This window comes from Pelophylax lessonae (assembly GCF_965119305.1).
Source record: "Pelophylax lessonae genome assembly, chromosome: 1".
Lineage (NCBI taxonomy): Eukaryota > Metazoa > Chordata > Amphibia > Anura > Ranidae > Pelophylax > Pelophylax lessonae.
This window is the reverse complement of record NC_138768.1, coordinates 416,806,375-416,826,546: the sequence shown is the minus strand read 5'-3', so window position 1 is coordinate 416,826,546 and position 20,172 is coordinate 416,806,375. Positions and strand designations below refer to the sequence as shown.

Here is a 20,172-nt window from a genome sequence, read left to right as displayed (position 1 = left end):
GGCATCATCCTGGTATAACCAATCAAAATCCAGAAACATACCAGTACATTGCTGGTCCTTGTTTGGCATATATTGTAGGGTTTTTTTTCATGCAGCCTGTGGGCTGAACGAAAAAAAGAACCTAATAGAAATCTCTGCAAGAAAATTGTGTAGTATACCCACCATTAGTAAAAAAGTACCACTTAAAAGAGGAGTACTCCCCGCGCCTAGGAATTTGGTGTTTTATATATAAAAATTATTTATCTTAAATTAGTGACAAACCGTGGAATATAGCATCAGCGGTAGTGATATAGGTTAGTGTAAAAAGAAAAATAGTCCTAAAAAGGAGCTATCTACCCCGCTTGCTCAAATTATATAAATATGTAAAAAAATATTTTTAAATTAAATATTATGTGCAAATATACATAAACATCAACCTGTGCAAAATACAATGTGAGTGCAAGTGTGCAAATGATTGCCAATCAAATAATTATTCCATATAAATATATTCATAAATAAATAAATTCATCTCATATTTAAAAATTATTTATAACAAAATCCAATGTTCAGTGATTGTTCCTTGTTCCGGAACTGTGCAAGTGCTCTATTATAATAAATCCACTGTGACTGGTAAAGTGCAGGTGCTGAATGCCTTCTTCCCGTGAGGTAATTAATAAGATGGGTGACTTACCAAATGTAGTGGGTCTCATATATCTTAAAATATTGAGACCAATCACGCTTATTGGCAGGTCCCCTTTAAGATCCTCCTGGCTGTATCGTTAGTGATTTTCCTCCTCACCATTCCATAAGGCAGCTCATGATATAAATATTGGAAAGAAGATAAAAAGGCTCCAGATGGTGTGATATAGTTTTAAAGGGGTTTATTCCCATAAGATATACAAAGTACCGCTATCCAGCAAGATCCGGCAAGGATCGTATAGCGGAAAATGTCCGTGACAAGTAATGGTATTTGTCACGGACATTTTCCGATATACGATCCTTGCCGGATCTTGCTGGATAGCTGCTCCCTATGTAGTCTGGGCAGTTGGGGGGCTCCGCTGTGCTATCTTTTCCCTCGTAAACACGGAAACTAACTGTATAGCCTGTGGCCCTGTCACACAGCTTATACAGCTTGACCCCATATCTGGCACGCTTGCTGGGGAGATACTGCTTGATAGCAAGGCGGCCAGTAAACTTAATCAGGGACTCATCAATGCAGACAACTTGCTGGGGGGTAAACAAGGCTGCAAACCGCTGATTTAAGTGGTTTACGAGGGGGCGAATTTTGTGGAGCCGGTCATATTCAGGTTCTCCCCGAGGATGACAGAGTTCATTGTCATTGAAGTGCAAGTACTGCAGAATTTGCTCATGTACGCGTGTTCTCTGGACATGGAAGCAGAGAACACGCATATATGGTGAATTGGGTTAGTGGACCAATGTAATCGCAACTCACTCCTTTTGGTTATGCTCATGTTAAGGGAAAGGCCCAGAAAGGTTTTAAACTCGGAAACTGTTATAGGTTTCCATGTAACTTTTGCCTACAAAAATATAAATATATTGGAATACGGTGGTCATAGAACCCCATGAATGAAATTAATGCATATTCAGTATAAGCTTGGTAAACAACTTGTAATGTTTCTATTTTTTGTCCAAAGGTATGCTACCAAAACAGGTCGCAGATGATCTGAGACAAGGAAAACAATCACAAGCTCAAAGTTATACCAGCGCAACCGTATTTTTTAGGTAGGAACATGTAAACCAAGATTCTACTTGAATTAATTTGTACAGTGCTACATGTTTCTGTAAATGGGTGTCATGAATCTTGTCTAATTTTTTTATTGTATTATTAAACAAAACAAGGAATCTCACTGGTCACTATGGCAAACATTCCTACTTTTTTCCCCATTTCCTCTTCTTTGGTTTTTAAAAATAGTCTTGAAAACGTTGATGACGGTTATTTTGTGCTGGAAATATTGTCAAACATTTCCAAGCTTTGAAATGCATTTCATCCTTACAATTAATAATATATTTTTCATTTTTAAATAAAATACATTCTTGCCATGCTGAGAAATAAATTTCCACTTTAAAAGCGCCAAGCAAAAATATGCTGAGAAATTAGTTTCCACTGTAAAAGCAGCCAGCAAGAGTATAGCTAGGTGTACTTGGGCTTATGATGATCATCCAAGCCCTACCTGCCTCTGTGTGTGCACAGGGGTTATGGCTGTCCTCCCACCCACTTTCTTTTATAGTTCATTGAACCATACAAACGCCTGCATACACATGCTCTTGAGTATTTTGCTGAGCATATTGGAACAATGTCCTATTTAGATGCTTAATACTGCAATTAGCAGTAGTAGAGCCTCATCTCAAGTCCAATGAACCCTATAGGCAGTGAATAGGATGACTGTTCAAAGGCATGTTTGGTCTGTTCTAAACTTAGCCAGAGGTAGGTAGAATTGTAGGTTTGTTTGAAGGTGAACTAGTAGGGTGCTAAAGGGTGGAAAAAAAAGTATTTTTTGAAAAATCAACCCATGCAATTTTCATAGAATATCACTCCTTTTAGATTCTGTATATGTTAAATGCAATGGCAAACAAACTAATGGGTTTTGATGGGAACAAACATAACTGAAAGGTTATGTTGAAATTCTTTAGCTGATACCTCACATCAATGCTCTCCTATTAATCCATCATCAGGATTAGAAAGTGACATCATGTAAATAACATTTAAAATACTGCTTTAAACAAATCTGGGCAAGAAGTGTTGCTTTTTCCACAACACAGATTCAACTATATGTTTTCATGAGCCAGGATGTATAGCTGTCGAGAATAGAAGGATTACTACCCTTCTAATTGCCTGAGGTTTGACTTTGTCACTAATGTTTTCATGTATTTAAATGCATACTATATCTAGCATGTAATTACTTATACACTATACTCTATCTTTGAGTCCTGACTAGTAGATTAAAATATGCCATCATACTGTTAGAAAGTCAAAATCAATCTGTTAATAAACATACAGAAAAAACGGCTGTATTATCACCAGTTGATAATTCCTAATGTTGACAATTCCCATTTGGAAATACCTTTCAATTCATTGCATATTATAAATTGTTATCTCTTAAATTTAAAGACTTTTATAGACAAACTGTGGATACTCCTCCATAAACAAATGTGACAGAAGCAGAAAAATTGTTTTTTTTTTTATGGTTACAAAATGTACCCAGTGGTTATTCTGTAAGGATTTTGTTAACTGGATTACTGGATATGTTACTCTTGGGTATTGTCTGCAATTATACTTAGGCTACCTACATTTGAATAGTAAAATAAACTACTTCTTTTGACATACACAGGGCACCATCATATACCTGTGTTTTACTGAGACAAGGCTTATCCATATAGCCACCTAAAGGTGAAACCTTGTATCACAGCCTGTCTAAACATTTGCAATGACCAGGGCTGCCAATGGAGGTAGAAGCATCCCTCCTGTACTGGGCCTGGACTCCCTTAATTCAGTAAGGAGTGCTTGGGGAAAGAACAGAAATGGTTAAGTACTCCTGGCCACATGTGGAGTAATTCTGGAGTTCCCAGCAAATAAAGAAAAGTTCCCTGAGCCCCACAGTTTGCCACAGTGCACTGCCTCTTTCTGCTCCTTTGGGTGCTTGGGTCGAGGTTGAGGTCCTGTCAGGAAGCCTGTATGAGGCTGTCCTTACTTCTAATGATGGTCCTAATAATGATTGATCTATGGTGGTGACCCTTCCAATGTACCACACAGGGTGTTTGTGGTTAGATTTAAATGTTTTAGACTACTTTGGATAGATGTCATAGTTTAAGGAAAAAGTTGAAAGACATTTAATCTGCACCTAGGTTTTTTGACTAGAAAATTTGCTATTTCACTTTGTTTCATATAGGCAGCAGTTGAAAACCTAATAACGCCTGTCATTTAAAAGTGATGTTTCAAACCATGCCCAGCTCTTTATCAAGCTAGGATTAACTAACATTAGACAACAAACAACAAAAGATACAGTGGTCATGGGACTTTACATGAGCCAAATCACAGAAGTAGACATAATTGCAAATGTTTTGCATTGTAACAAATTACATATATACAGTAATAGAAACATAATAAAAAGAAATGCTGAGCTGATCAGTAAAAAAAAAATTAAGATATAAACAATATGAATTGTTCCCAATATTCAGATGATATTATTACATGATTACATAGCGTATGGTGACCAGAAAATTCTTGAAATCCTATAACTCATACATGATTTTAAAGCGTATGGTGACCAAAAAGATTCTTGACATCTTTTAAATCTACTCGTTTCATGGATTTCTGTCCACTTCCTCAGGACTAGATGCAAGAGAGTTGTCTAAAAAAGTAAGAACATGCCAGAATAAAAGTTTTGTATAGTAGGTGAATAACTCCCAAAAGGAGGGAGAGAAAAAGGGGGAAGGAAGAGAAGTTGGGCATATAGCCTAGTTACTTACAGGTCAGCTCAGAAAAATTGACCCAGCAGATATAGAGCAGGGGGGTGCAAGGGAACGTCTATTTTGGGGGCTGTGGAAAGGTACCCACATAGACCACAAGACAATGGGAGGGCGGGCCAAGTTTCCACTAAGTGTAGATCCAAAAGTGTTGAAATTAGTAGTGGCATAACTAGCCAGTGATGGTCTATTAAAAAATTAGATATGTAAATTGTGAATACACATAGTAGAAAATGTATATGTATACATACCCACAAAGAGTGACACGTGACCAGGAAAGAACACAAATAATCAGCCGAACCAAGAATGGGGGGGGGGGGGTTGAATGAACAATAAAAATAGGGGAAGAATTTAAATCAGTAGAGATATGAGTTGTGAAAGCACATCGTTAAAATGTATATTCTTATCCAAGGAGGTGTCATGTGACCAAGAAACCGAAAAAACATTTATAAGAATGAGACCAGACCAATAGTCCGGTGATAAATAGGAGTAAAAGTAGGCACGGGCTCAAAATAAACCCTGAAAGTGGATTCTAAATTACAAAAGCCATCGTTATGGCCACAGTGACACTTACATGTTGGGACCCATTGTGTAAGGGAGAGCCACAATGCCTATCCAGCTAAAGAACACATAAAGACACAGTCCCCTAGGGCACTTCACCCATTTCTGTCAGATGGCCAGGGGTAGGTCCTTGCCAAATGCCGTGCAGATGCTGGACATGGGAAAGAACAGGAGGGGCAACGCCCCCTTATACGGCAGGAATGCCAAGATCTGAGGGCCCAGCAACTAACTGGCTCCATGCGGCAGTGGGGGGTAGAGCTGACCGCCCCACGCCACAATGCGGTCATGACATCAAACGCCGTGCATGAACGCAAGGCGCTGAAGGAAATCCTCCGTGCCCACCCCGAACATGCCAAGGGAGGAGGGGAGACAAATCCCACCAGCACCTTGCAGCCCCTGGGACAGAAATCAAACCCCATAAGAAACCCCACACACTCACAATGGCTGCCGAGACATAGGAAGTGAAATGGCTAACATATTAATGGGTTACCATACTGTAGAAAAGTTGTATATAAGAGTATTACCCAAAATGGTATATATGGTGCAGCAGATCAAAGGAGACCAAGGTGTCTTCCACCTTCATAACATGAACAGATACATAATGATGATCTAATGCACCATGAGTCAGAAGCCTCCATCACTAATTGCAGTACAACAAAAGATACAGTGGTCATAGGACTTTACATGAGGCAAATCACAGAAGATCACAGAAGATCACAGAAGTAGATTTATTGCATCGTAACACATTACATATATACAGTAAAAGAAACATAATACAATTTCGACCATAAAAAAGAGATGATCCATAATAAATTTATAGATATAAACAATATGATATCATAAAGGTTCCCAATATTCACACTAATGTTGTTATTACATAGAGGAATTTACATAGCGTATGGTGACCAGAAAATTCTTGACATCCTATAACTCATAAATGATTATATAGTGTATGGTGACCAAAACGATTCTTGACATCCTTTAACTGTATGAGTTTCGTGGATCCCTGTCCACTTCCTCAGGAGTAGATGCAAGAGAGTTGTCCAAAAAAGTAAGGACATGCCAGAATAATAATATTGTATACTAGGTGAATAACTCCCAAAAGTGGGGAGAGAAAAAGGCAGAAGGGAGTTAAGCTGGACATAAAGCCTAGATACTTACAGGTCAGCTCGGAAAAATAGGCCCAGCAGTCATAGAACAGGGGGTGCAAAGGGATGTCTACCCTGGGGTCTTTGGAAGGGTACCCCACAAGACAATGGGAGGGCAGGCCAAGTGTCCATGAAGTGCAGATCCTAAAAAATGTTTACTATTCTAATATTATTATTCTGGCATGTCCTCACTTTTTTAGACAACTCTCCTGCATCTACTCCTGAGGGAGTGGACAGGGGTCCACGAAATGCATAGAGTCAAAATACCTTAAATAATCATGTATGCCTTATGTAAAGTATGTCAAGAAATTTCTGGTCATCATATGCTATATAATCATATAATTTCATCTATGTAATACCATTATGTATGTGGATATTGGGAACATTTATGAATTCATATTGTTTATATCTTAATCTATTAGGGATCAGCTCAGCGTCTCTTTTTTATGGTCAGAATTGTATTATGTTTCTATTACTGTAAATATGTAATTTGTTATGATGCAAGAAATCTGCAATTATGTCTATTTCTGTGATTTGCCTCATGTAAAGTCCCATGACCACTGGTTCTTTTGTTGGACATTACTTGAAATGTTAAATGAGAGGAGCTATTATGTTTTGCACTACTCTCTATGCAAAATAAGGAAAAAGAGCTATTATTTAATCAAAAGACCTAGGAGTAGATGTGTAATATCTTTATATCCAACATATTTTGGGGATCCTCTGACTGGCCAAAGGAGGTTTCATTCTGGCATCAGACATCAGCTAAGGTGTGCAGTGGGGTGACTCCTGGGAGGAGTTATACAAATATGTGATGTCAGATGTCAGTCAATAATGGGTGGATGTCAGTCTGGAGGAGTGGGCATTATTAGGCAGAATGTATTTGCATGTAGACTACCCTAAGTAACAACCACATGTAATGCTGAACCTCAGTGATTGAAAGATTTGAAATCCAGTGAATGAAAGTGGAGGGCCCAGGACATTAGGGTGGGGAAAAGGAAAGGAATAGATGATTTTGGACATTTTCAGGCAGGAAATAAAGCTCAATCTGACTTGCTGTTGTTTTCTATGCACGTTGTGAAAAGCTCACAGTGTGCAGGAAAATCATTGTAAGCATATTTCGATACAGGAGAGGAGCCTGTACAACTGCACAAGACTGAAGGTAAAGCTAGATTTGACCTTTAATTGATAGTACCCTAGTGATATATGATAGTAATATTTTCCTAATTTCCCCCATATGTGAAAAACTATTCATCTTTTCCCCATTCAACATTTAATGTATGCTGACATTTTATAAATATAGTGTATTTGTTTCCCTCCTTAGTGACATTGTGGGGTTCACCCATTTGTCCAGCACCAGTACACCGTACCAGGTGGTAGATTTCCTTAACAAACTCTACACAACCTTTGATGATATCATTGACAACTATGACGTCTATAAAGTGGAGACAATAGGCGATGCCTGTAAGTGGTGGAATGCCGTAATGTTTTTGTAGCCATCCTATGTGATCATTTTCTATGTAGTTGCTGCATTGAAAACCATTTTGAAGTTATTTTTACCTATGCCACAGTGCAGAAGATACTGAACTGCATGTGTAAACATTTTTGGAAGTGCCTACATCACCCACAGAACCTACACTATATTGCCAAACGTATCGGGACGTCTGCCTTTACACGCGCATGAAATTCAATGGCATCCCGGTCTTGGTCTGTAGGGTTCAATATTGAGTTGGTCCAAACTTTGCAGCCTTACCAGCTTTAACTCTTCTGGGAAGGCTGTCCACAAGGTTTATGGAATGTTTTTCCATTTTTCCAGAAGTGAGGTACAGGCCAGTCAAGTTCCTCCGCCCAAAACTCGCTCATCCAAGTCTTTATGGACATTGCTTTGTGGAGAGGGGATTATGTTGTGGGGTGGCGAGGGGTTGTCAGAGGTTGGGCTTGGTCCCTTAGTAGTTCCAGTGAAGGGAACTCTTAAGGCGTCAGCATACCAAGACATCTTGGACAATTTCATGCTTCCAACTTTGTTGGAACAGTTTGGGTTGGCCCCTTCCTGTTCCAACATGACTGCGCACCAGTGCACAAAGCAAGGTCCATAAAGACATAGAAGAGCGAGTTTGGGGTGGAGGAATTTGACTGGCCTGTACAGAGTCCTGACCTCAACCCGATAGAAAACCTTAGGGATGAATTAGAGCACAGACTGCAAGCCAGGCCTTCTCATCCAAAATCAGTGCCTGACCTCACAAATGCACTTCTGGAAGAATGGTCAAACACTCCCATAGACGCAATACTAAACCTTGTGGAAAGCCTTTTCAGAAGAGTGGAAACTGTTCTAGCTGAAAAGGGTGGGCCAACTCAATATTGAAACCTACGGACTCAGACTGGGATTCCATTAAAGTTCATGTGCGTGTAAAGGCAGGCGTCCCAATATTTTTGGTAATTTAGTGTATATACATTCTTTCTATAACATTCCATCCTTTACAAACAAATTTATTTAGAATCCAAATGATCAAGCAACATACAGTATATTTAGGAGGCCTATTAAAAAAATCAATTATTACATAGTTAGTCAGGTTGGAAAAAGACACAAATCCATCTAGTTCCACCAATAAAATTATTGAAACAGGAGGAAAAAAAAAGGCACAACACAAATATTCCTATATAATAAGTATGAAACATCTGATTTCCTTGCAGTACTCTTGTCCAGCCAATTGACTTTAATGTGCTATGCCATTAGAGAGCACATTACAGAGTTAAGCTTGCTGTATACTACTATTATTCTCTCTAGAATGCCATCTATGTGTTTTATGTGTTTTACATATACAATTCATATGTTTTCTTTTAAGACATGGTTGTTTCTGGAGTGCCTCAAGAGAATGGTATATACCATGCCAGTGAAATTGCAAGCATGGCTTTAGACCTAGTTGCTGTGTGCAAGACATTTCGAATTCCTCATAAGCCAAACACTCAGCTCAGGATCCGTGCTGGAATTCATTCTGGTATGTTATGCCACTCCACCAAACTTATTGATTACTATACTGAATGGACACTTAATATTAACAATTACTTATTATTAAAGAGAAGGTAAAGCCTGGAAATTTTTTTTTTTGGTTACCTGCAAAGTAAATGCAGTATGTGCTAGTATGCAAAGCATACTAGCAAATTATGTGGCATTTACCTGCAAACGAAGCCTGCGTCGCCCCCGCTGGAGGCAGCATCCATCTTCGTCCATCTTCCTTCTGGGTCTGGGGACTCCGGCTGTGCTACAGGCAGGAGCCAGCGCGTGGGAGCCGCTGGACATGGCACAGGGCTCTGAATAAAGGACATAGATGGCCGTTCCTTCAGCCCCGGTTCACACTTATGCGATGCGGGAAGGCTGCGAATCCGCAGCCTGTTCCCGCATCGCAAAAGCACCCCCGGCAGTTCACATATGCAATACGCTGGGGGTGTCAATGTAATCTTAACGACACCCCCAGTTTGATCGCATATCGCAGTGCGATCTTGCAGTTCGCACAGGATCGGATCGCACAAGTGTGAACCGCTGTGCGATCCGATCCTGATGCGGCTGCAAAAAAGGGTCCTGTGCTGCGGGTGCGGTGCAAATTTAGCCATACAAAGTGTATGACTAAACTCGCACCGCACAGCCGATCGCATGTAATGAAGGAGCAGTGCGCTCCGACATTACATGCGAACGCCGCAGCCGCATAAGTGTGAACCGGCTCTCAGAGCGCATGCACCGATGACGTCATTAGCTGCATGCAATGTAAATATCCTCTAAACGGTGCAAGATATTTACAGTACCTATAGGTAAGGCTTGTTATAGGCTTACTTATAGGTACAAACATAACAGGGGGGTATACAACCACTTTAATAACTATTAATAGCAACTATTAACTATTAATAACAATTACTATTATTAACACTTACTATTAACAAGTGACGCACTAAGGAGTAATACTAATACTGTTGGACCTTTATTTAGCAAGGTATATAAGACAAACAGAGACAGGATCAAATGTCCCAATTATTGTCATGCCATATTTTATTACAACAGAAAAATTATGGTTTTACATTCCTTGTCTATGTTATTTCCAAAATAATAGATTAAGTCCCCATTCACACTAGCGCGACTTGTCAGGCGACTGGGTCACCTGCCATTGATTAGCACAGGACCGTTCTAATAGGAGCGACACAAGTCGCTCCGACTTAGAAAAAGGGTCCTGTTCTACTTTGGGGCGACCTGGAGGCGACTTGCATTGACTTCAATGATATGAAGTCCGTGCATGTGCAGGAAAAACATCTGAACTTGTGTATAGTGGTACTGTGCACAAGTTCTGATGTTTTGCCTGCCTCCAAAAACTCCAAAAAAATGCCAGCAAAAACACACCTGGGCATTTTTTTTTTGACGCTAGCGTTTTTTTGGCATTTTTTGGGGTTCTTTTGAGGCAGGCAAAACATTTGAACTTGTGTATAGTGGTATATACACACACATACATATATTTATATACACACCTAGACATATATAGGTGTGATAGTAGCAGAAATATATTACTGTAAATTATTTCATTAGCGCAAGCATATATTTCTGCTACTATCACACCTATATATGTCTAGGTGTGTATATAAATATATGGATGTGTGTATATACACCACTATACACAAGTTCAGATGTTTTGCCTGCCTCAAAAGAACCCCGAAAAATGCCAAAAAAAACGCTAGCGTCAAAAAAAAAATGCCCAGGTGTGTTTTTGCTGGCATTTTTTGGGGGTTTTTGGAGGCAGGCAAAACATCAGAACTTGTGCACAGTACCACTATACACAAGTTCAGATGTTTTTCCTGACTGCAAAGAACCCAAAAAAATGCCTTCTATTAAACCGGCAAGGTGTTACAGCAGCGGAGCCAACCTCCTGTGCTGAAAGTTTTCTAATACTAACAATCTTTTTTTTCATGGTTCTGGACATGCTACAGAGCTGAAATCTCTTTTCTTTTTTTTTTTTTAATTTTTCAATAATTGGCTTTTTTATCAAAAATGACAATTTTTAAGAACTTTTTTTGTGTGATTTTGTGTTTTGGGGGTCTAAAAGGTGTACCTGTGAAGTTTCAGCTCTGTAGCATGTCCAGAACCAGAAAAAAAGATCATATAGGTGTTAAAGTTAAAGGAGGGTCCCGACCCACATCCCTGTTCAACTGAAAAATTATCTTTTTTTTTTCATGGTTCTGGACATGCTACAGAGCTGAAACTTCACATGCACACCTTTTAGACCCCCCAGATACTAAATACAAAGTAAAAATTTATCAAAAATGACAATTTTTAAGAACTTTTTTTGTGTGATTAATAGTTAATGGGGCATGACCCAGAACCCTAGGCACTTTTTAGGGGCATTTATTGGGTTTTAGGGCTTCAAAATGGTGTTTTTTGATTACCGAAGTTCGGGTCCCATTGATTTCAATGGGGTTCTGAAATCCGAACCGAACTTTTGGGAAATTCGGGTGTTCTGGTCGAACCGAACTTTTCAAAAGTTCGATCATCCCTACTCTAGACTGCACACAAATTTTCCCGTATGACAGAATTCTACTTCAGAAGTGATGTCATGTGTTGGATTGCTTTCTATGTAGTCTTTCATCTCTGAGCATGCCTAGTCTTGCTCATAAGATTTTTCCCCATCCAAATCTGTACTAATGAGACAAAAACTGGACGTGTTTTGATGGTTGACAAAAATTATATAGCCTGCACACCAGGATTTTTTCGGCCGAAAAGTCGGAGTGGGTTGTCGGAAGCACCATACTAACAAGCCGAAAATCGGTAGATCGGTCGTCGGACGAAATTTCTGGGCCGAATTTCTTCTCGTGTGTATGGGGCTTTAGTGTGGTTGCCTGTACTATGATGATTGTAGACGGCGAGACCCCGGAGCACTTCCAACTACACTGACAGTTTCCCCCCTCCCCTCCCCACCTCCCTTCTGCTATGGTAGTCTTCATTCAAAGCCCAGCACAGCTATTCTGTATATGTGCCCCCCCCCCTTGTCCTGTGCGTATTATTTCTTCATTTTCTCATGAGTTAGGATGTACAATGCATCCTTACTGATGAGAGAACACTGCGCGGGAACCTATGATCAGCATACGCCCACTGGCTACACAGGAACAGTGTCCCTCCTTGAAAGTGATGTCACTAGCTTTCAGTAACCACACCCACTTGCTGCTTTTGGACTCAGCAGGAAGAGGAATTGAAGTAATGTGATAGCACTAAAAACTGCAAAATAAAGGTAGAAAAAAATGGGAATTTTCATGTTGACACAGCTTACATTAATGATTGCAGGGGGGAATTTAAGGTATTAGGCTGCTTTAATGGTAACTGAGAATATGGTTTGGATTACTTCAATTGGGACAGTAATATTTATCCACAACATCCCTGAAGAAATCTATGATACATTAATTCCACTGTATCAGAATGATGGAACATTTTATGAGTTTTACCATATAGCCTGTTGTAGACCGTTGCCATGCCACCTGATATTCCTGAGTAATCAAAGCATTCCTTAGACGTGGAGGCCATGTTTAATTGTTAATTGGAACACCTAGTGTCTCTGCTAGCAAACCCTTGTGGGATGTGTTTATACTTGTAATAATGTGTCCTTTGTATTCACTATTGTAGGGGCTGAATAGTCTAGTCATCCAGGGTGGGTTAAGTGCTGAGTTAATTAAATGTGACAGAACCGGCCCACAGTGTGCTTATGTGCTTCTGTCAGAATACCGCTTCCTCCAGTCTTGAAAATAGATATCAGATATTATAGCTGCCCTACATACAAGACTAGCCAACGAATAGCTTGTATTTTCTCAGTCACCCTGCGCCCCTAATAGACACAGGGTGACTTACACATAAGAGGGACCTGGGGAGCTGTGACAGGGATTTTCCAACCTCTCTAAGGTAAGCTGGGTTCCATGGGCTCCCCAACCAAAGTGACTCCCATCACATCTCTCCCCTTTCGTAAGGAGACTAACAAAGGAGGAGACCCCAGACGAGTTGACTTTGAAGTTAGTCTATAGTTCCAGGCCCCCAATGCCCGTATCCACACAGTACCCCAAACAAATTGTCTCAAACAGATCATTAATCACCCAGTCAACCTCTGCATCCCTCATAGAACATACCCGCCGCCGGGGAGACATGCAGATAGGCCCTTCTCTCTGGAGTCCTGTCAGCGTCTGGAAAGAAGACAAGGTGCCTGGGCTCACTCTGTCATGCTGTTGGGGACCTGGGCCGACTGCCCAGCATCCCTGGGATATACAGGTGGGAACTGTAGTCCAGGCCACTCCCACAAGAAATCCATCCTTTGTTAGTTGAGGTCAGAGGCCAACAGCACTCTGCTTTGTTACCAGCTCTTCGGCTGGGGCCTCCACATAATCCGCTCTTGCTAACTGTTGGGGAGGGAGGCCGGCTTCCTCCACTCCCAAACTGTGGATCTCTCACTGGGGGGGGGGCACTTTATCTTCCGAGCTGTGTATATGCTGTTGAGGAGATGAGCCGGTTGCACGATCTCCCAGACAACTGGACTTCCGCTGTGGAGCGAAGATGACTTCCTTTGCTCCTAAGTCAATACATTGCCGTTGGGGAGTGACCGTTTCCTTTGCTCTGGCTGACTAATGGGAAGGGAGGATGACAACCTCCTCTCCCTTATTCCCCTGGATCCTGATCTGCTGCTGGGGAGTGACTGCCACCTTCTCAACCTGGGCCTCGGAAACTGCTGCAGGTGTGGGGCCGAGGTCTCTGACCCTCTGTCAACTTGTCAGTGCTTCAGCTGGAGAAGTTTCTTTCAACTCCACATATGCTGCTGGCAGGAAATCCCATGTCCCTGTCAGTGGTGTGGGAGACAGGCTGGCTGCCTCTTCTCCCAGGAAGCCTGAAACTGCTGTTGATGCTGGGCAGAGCTCAGTGATGTTTCACTTGAGGTTCGCTAGGTGGTTTCTAGTCTACAGAAAAGTCTAATAAATCCCCAGTCTCTGGGATTGCTGAAAGTCCAGGGCACGGGCTGGTGGCCCTTGGGCCCAGTGCCAACACTTTGGCAAGTGACATCATCCATAACATCCTCAGATGAAAAGGTAATTAAATCCATGCTTTTGTGATCCGTAGCTGGGGAATGAGGACGGCTTCCTCTTCTCCTGAGCCCTTGAACTGCAGCTGGGATGATGAGCTGGCTGCTCCATCTCCCATACCTTTATCCCACTGCTGCTGTCATGGACAGGCAATAGTGTCTGGTAGCTTACATTTCCTCATGTCTGCATTAGAGGCCAGACTCTTCATTCTGGCTCCTGTTTGCCTGTGACCGTGACCTTTGGCCTGTCCCTTGGTTTCCCTCGTCTGCCTGTTGTCCCGACCTTGGCTTACCCATCACTATCTCTTGTGTTCTGAGCGGCTGCTTCCCCTCTCTCCCTACGGAGCGTGACCCGGGCGACCTGGGCCCAGCTGCAGCCAAGTCCATCCTCACCACTAGAGGCTCTGGTGAACACCTGCTGTGTCTTAGACTCCGCGCCCTGGGGAATCTTGGGTTCACGTTTCTGTCTATCCGCAGCAGTCAGCTACAGGGTTCACTACTTTGCGGTGCACCCCTGCCTCCAACAGGGTGCAGTTCTCACCTGGCCACAGGTGACCTGACAGCTGCCACCAATGTGATGGAACCAACCCACAATGTGCATGTGTGCTTCCCTTATTACACCGCTTCCTCCAGTCTTGAACATAGATATCAGATATTATAGCCGCCCTACATACAAGTCTAGCCGACAAATATTAATATATTTATTTTTATTTATATATAAATATAATATATATATATAAACATATATATATATATAAAAAATAAAAAATATTTTTATTTTATATTTATTTATATAATTGTATGAGATCTGGAACTGTTTATTGAACAAACTCACACAGAATATATACCCCACCAGGTCAGATGAGGCTGATTAGATTATCGTATCCAGATGAAATTGTATACAGAATATAATTAACAATAATTAACAATAACTAAGGAACAACCAACACATTCTACTTCCCCACTAGTAACTAATAGCTGACCATGATTTAATTAACATGCTAATTACCTCAGCACCTTACCCAGCCTAGATGACTAGACTATTTGGCCCCTACAACAGTGAACATATTTTTACAAGTATAAACACATCCCGCAAGTGTTTGCTAGCAGAGACGAAAGGTGTTCCAATTAACAATTAACCATTGCCTCCACATCTAAGCAAGGCTTTGATTAATCAGGAATATCAGACGGCATGGCAATGGTCTACAACAGGCTATATGGTAAAGCGCATACGATGTTCCATCATTCTGATACAGTGGAATTAATGTATCATAGATTTCTTCAGGGATATTGTGGATAAATATTACTGTCCCAATTGAAGTAATCCAAACCATATTAGTGTCCATTAAGTAGTTGTCCATCATTTTTTTCAGGCACTCTGTGCCCCTTATTGACACAGGGTGACTTACACATAAGAGGGACCTGGGAAGCTGAGACAGGGATTTCCCAACCTCTCCTAGGTAAGCTGGGTTTCATTGGCCCCCCAACCAAAGTGACTCCCATCACAGGTTTGTTAAAAAATTGTATAGGGATTGCACTGATTGTCTTTAGATTTAATTGTATTGAAGGTGTTATCTTTGGGGCTGGAACATTTGACCTTGAAGACTAAGTTTAGTGTCATCAAACTGTATTAGCCATTGAAACACAACAGTAATATTTGGCCTCATAGACCAAAATAAAAGTTAGAAAAAGTGAAGAGAGAAGAGAATAGTCATTTTAAAATATCAGTTGATTACTGCAGATGATGACATAACACAGTGGGCATAGTTTATATTCCATCCTTTGCTAATATTACCTGTGGACATTGCAATGGTAAGCTGTTTAGATTGAATGTCCAACAGTTGCATGGTAAACTAAATGGATCGTGTGGGTAATGCCTCACACATCTCTATGTAGGGAAAACTCAGCATTGCCGAATGAATATGCACAAATTCACTATTACCAACAACATTTGTGTAATCATGCTAATGGGGAACTTGAGATCATAAGAGGAGAGGTTGAATAAGAATGTCAGCTAATTCACAATTTTGTTCCAATACAGGTGGAAATGTTATGTGCCTTTATAATTTTATTTGAAATGATTCATCACCCCTGTGAAAGAAGCCTTTTTACATTCAAGTATATGATCAACTCATTTTTAGAACTTTCAAAAGATTCCACTACAACCCCCCCCCCCCCCCCCACTTAGGTGTTGATGAGTGTATCAGAACTTTTCTTTTTAAAAAATCAGTGTATCCCACAGTAACTCTCAATGTGGGTCTCATATTCAATATCATGTCAGATGAAGACAACATGTAGAATTAGGCAATAATATATAAATTGAAAAGGTATTTACTTATGTCTGCTCTTTCTTTTTGGAAGAAAAATTTATGTTGCATAAAGATTTTGGCCTGTAACAGGAAAACCATGTCCCAGCCACTGAAGGTACCAGACATGTGGCCTTTAACTTATTATTACTATGCAGCTTACAATCATAAAAAGATTAGGGACATGCAGCCTATTCTTTAGTATAATTTAATGGTGATTTGTTATCTTGACAGGAGTTCTTGTTTAAGGGGTAAGATTTGGCAGACTCAAGGCAGAGATAAATATATCCCTTTACTACCTTTTCTTTTCTTTTTTTTTCTTGTCCCTTTACAAAACAATAGATTATCCACAGTGTAATGCAAATGTTTCCTTTAGGACCTGTAGTTGCTGGAGTTGTTGGGACAAAAATGCCACGGTACTGCTTGTTTGGAGACACAGTGAACACAGCTTCGAGGATGGAATCGACAAGCGAAGGTAAAGTTGGCTACAAGCCATGCATTTTATATCTCACCCTGCTGTAGGCATTACGTCTAATCTCAAATTAAACAACCTAACTATTGAAAATGATAACGTTTGTAATATCATAGACAGTTTATTGTTGTGTCGTTTAATCGTCGTGGTTAATTGTTCCCAACAGTCAGTATGTAAGCCATATTCTCTGCAGAAATCCCAATATACACCCTCAGTGGGAAAGATTGTCGACAACCCCAGTAAACATTCTCGTCAGTCCCATTCCTGCTTGACAATGTCAATGAATGTTACTATCTTTGTAGTGAATCACAATAAGAATTACAAATCCTGTCCTGCATTACAGTAAAATATCGCCTTAAAGTGGAGTTCCACCCAAAAGTGGAAGCTCCACTTATCTGACCCCCCCCCCCCCTCTAGTGTCATATTTGGGGGAGCTGGTATCTGTCCCCACTTCCGAGGGATTGCGCCATGATAACTCGGAAGTTCGGCCTCCCTCCTCCTTCCCCCACCTCCAAGACTTTCAGAAAGCACAGCACGCTTTGCGCATGTGCAGTAATGAACCTCAAGGCTTCACTGCTGGCTCCCTTACAGACAATGGTGGCAGCAGCACCCGAGAGCTGATGAAAACATTGGTTGGGGTGCTGACATTGATGGATTTCAGGACATGTAAGTGTTCTAATATTAAAAGTCAGCAGCTACAGCATGTGTAGCTGCTGACTTTGAATTTTTTTTGCTGGGGGGGGGGGGACGGACTCCGCTTTAAGCTAAAGATAACTAAAATGGGTATTATATTGGGTTGCCACTTTAAGGCTAGTACTGGGCCACATTGTATGCATTTGCTACAGTGTTGTTTGAACAGTATGTTTTTGTGTTTTTTTTCCCTGTTAGAAATATGCTCTGTGCAAAGGTAAGTGATCCTGCACTTCCAGGTCTGGGGCGCTCGGCCCACTCCCACTGTAATTAGACACAGAAAGAGCTGATCAGCGGGTAAAACGGACTCAATGTCTGCCGGCACCTGCCGATGCTTTGGTACACATAAAGAATGGAGGTCTGCCTATGTAAACAAGGCAGATCGCTGTTCTGTGTCTGTACAGAAGGTATGGATCCTGTGTCTCTGCTAAGCAAGGGCACCAATCCATGCCTTCCACTAGAACAAGCACCTCCCCCACAGTAGTTAAGCACTGGTCAGGCACACATTCAACCCTTTAATCGCCCCTAATGTGAACCTCTTCCCAGCCAGTGTCATTAGTATAGTGACAGTACATATTACATAGCACTGATCAGTGTAAATTAGTGTCCCAACAGTCTGCCACAATATCGCAGTCCCGCTATAAGTCGCTGATAGCCACCATTACTAAAAAAAATAAATTTGTAGACGCTAAAACTTTTGCGCAAATTTATCAATATACGCTTATCATGATTTGATACAAAAATACAAAAAACAAATACAAATAAAAATACAAAAATATGTAGCAGAATACATATTGGCCTAAATGAATGAAGAATTTAGATTTTTCACCTTTTTTTTATTTGATTTGTTTTATAGCAGAATAAAAATGTTATTTTTATTTTTTTCAAAGTCTTTTTTTTTTTTTCCAAAAAATTTTTATTGAAAGAATTATAACAATGTAAAGAATACATACAGTCTCTTATAAGTCAACGTATAGACAGTACATACAACGTACAGCAACATAGCTTATTGAAAAGTTATTACAAATAATCCAAGAGAGAACGAGTAGCAACGTAAGACACGTATTGAAAGGCTTGACCTTTTAACAAACAGGAGACTCAACAGGAGTGGCCGTCAATACTAAGTCAATATAAAGCTAGAGAGAAAACGAGTGTCAACTTGAAGCTCAATTGTGTCAAGTTGGAAGTACTATTCTAACCATAATACAATAAAGTAGAAAACTGTAGGCACATCTCGGTGTATGTGACTTTGAGGTAAGACATAGGGGGTATGTTGCAAGATATCTACTGGGATGTTAGAGAGAAGTTGATATGATAATAAATGGAAAGAAATGCCAAACATTTAAGACTATATGTAGGAGTAAGATGATTTGGTGTGAGGTGACCACTCCGGGGAGAAGAGGACACCTACTCATCAAAATTGGGGAGGGTAGGGGGTGGGGGGGATAAAGGGAGGGAGAGGAAGGGGGAAAGAAGGATAGGGAGTCATCGGTCTCCGCCTTGCCAGCCTGGGGGGGTAAAAAACATTAAGATGACCGAAAATGAGAGAAGGCAGTATACGGGGTTGGTGTTGGGCTTACCGCATTGTGCTTCTGTAAACCTCTCTCACTTACAGCCCTTGTTTAGGGGTGAGAGGGGTCTACCGATGTGCTGTCGGTCTTGGTGTGTGTGCGAGAAGCCAAGGGTTGTCATGATGTATGAGGCAAAGTATTAGAGGGAAAGAAGGTCATGTGGTGGAAACTGAAGGATCAGTTGTAAAGGTGGGAGTGATGGTTAGCAATGTATGGTTTTGTGGGTCTCGAAATAATTTCCAGGGAGCCCAAGTGTGAGCATAGGAGATTGTTCTATCTCGAGCGATCGCAACTAGCTCTTCTAATCTAGCAATTTTGTCCATTTTGTGAAGCCATTCCCGTTTAAGTGGAATTACATCTGATTTCCAGTGGATTGGAATGCATGCTTTGGCTGCATTGATTAGGTGTGGAGAGAGAGATTTACAGTACCTGTAAGGTGGGACAATAGTATAGTTCAGGAGGTATTGCGCAGGAGAGAAAGGGATATCAATTTTTAGGTCTTTCGTGATGGTTTCATGGATAGATACCCAGAATGGTTGTATTTTTGGGCAGGACCAGTAGATATGGATAAGTGTCCCTGTATCAGAGTGGCATCTCCAGCAAATGTCAGTGATATCTGGGTTGTATTTATGTAGGAGTGAAGGGGTCCTGTACCATCTAGTTAGCAACTTGTAGCAATTTTCTTGTGTGGATACATTGAGGGAGCTTTTATGGGCAATGTGACATAGATTTTGCCATTCTTTTTCAGACAAGGAGAGGTTGAGGTCTGATTCCCATCTGGGCTTAGCTTTGTTAGTGTGTTCTTTGATTTCCGAAACCAGGAGATTGTATGTTACCGAAATAAGATGGCGTTGTGGAGTGGTGCTAGTACAAAGCTTC

General features: G+C 40.9%; 1 protein-coding gene across 1 annotated transcript in view; it reads left to right on the top strand.

Annotated features, from left to right (window-relative positions):
• The window catches only part of LOC309545868 (atrial natriuretic peptide receptor 1-like), a 216,485-nt gene that overhangs the window by 169,989 nt on the left and 26,324 nt on the right, over positions 1 to 20,172 (top strand). The window contains exons 18-21 of the mRNA XM_082245275.1: positions 1,635 to 1,722; positions 7,495 to 7,634; positions 9,014 to 9,166; positions 16,937 to 17,035. Coding sequence (XP_082101401.1) covers positions 1,635 to 1,722; positions 7,495 to 7,634; positions 9,014 to 9,166; positions 16,937 to 17,035 — 480 coding nt within the window. The remainder of the gene's footprint in view (positions 1 to 1,634; positions 1,723 to 7,494; positions 7,635 to 9,013; positions 9,167 to 16,936; positions 17,036 to 20,172) is intronic.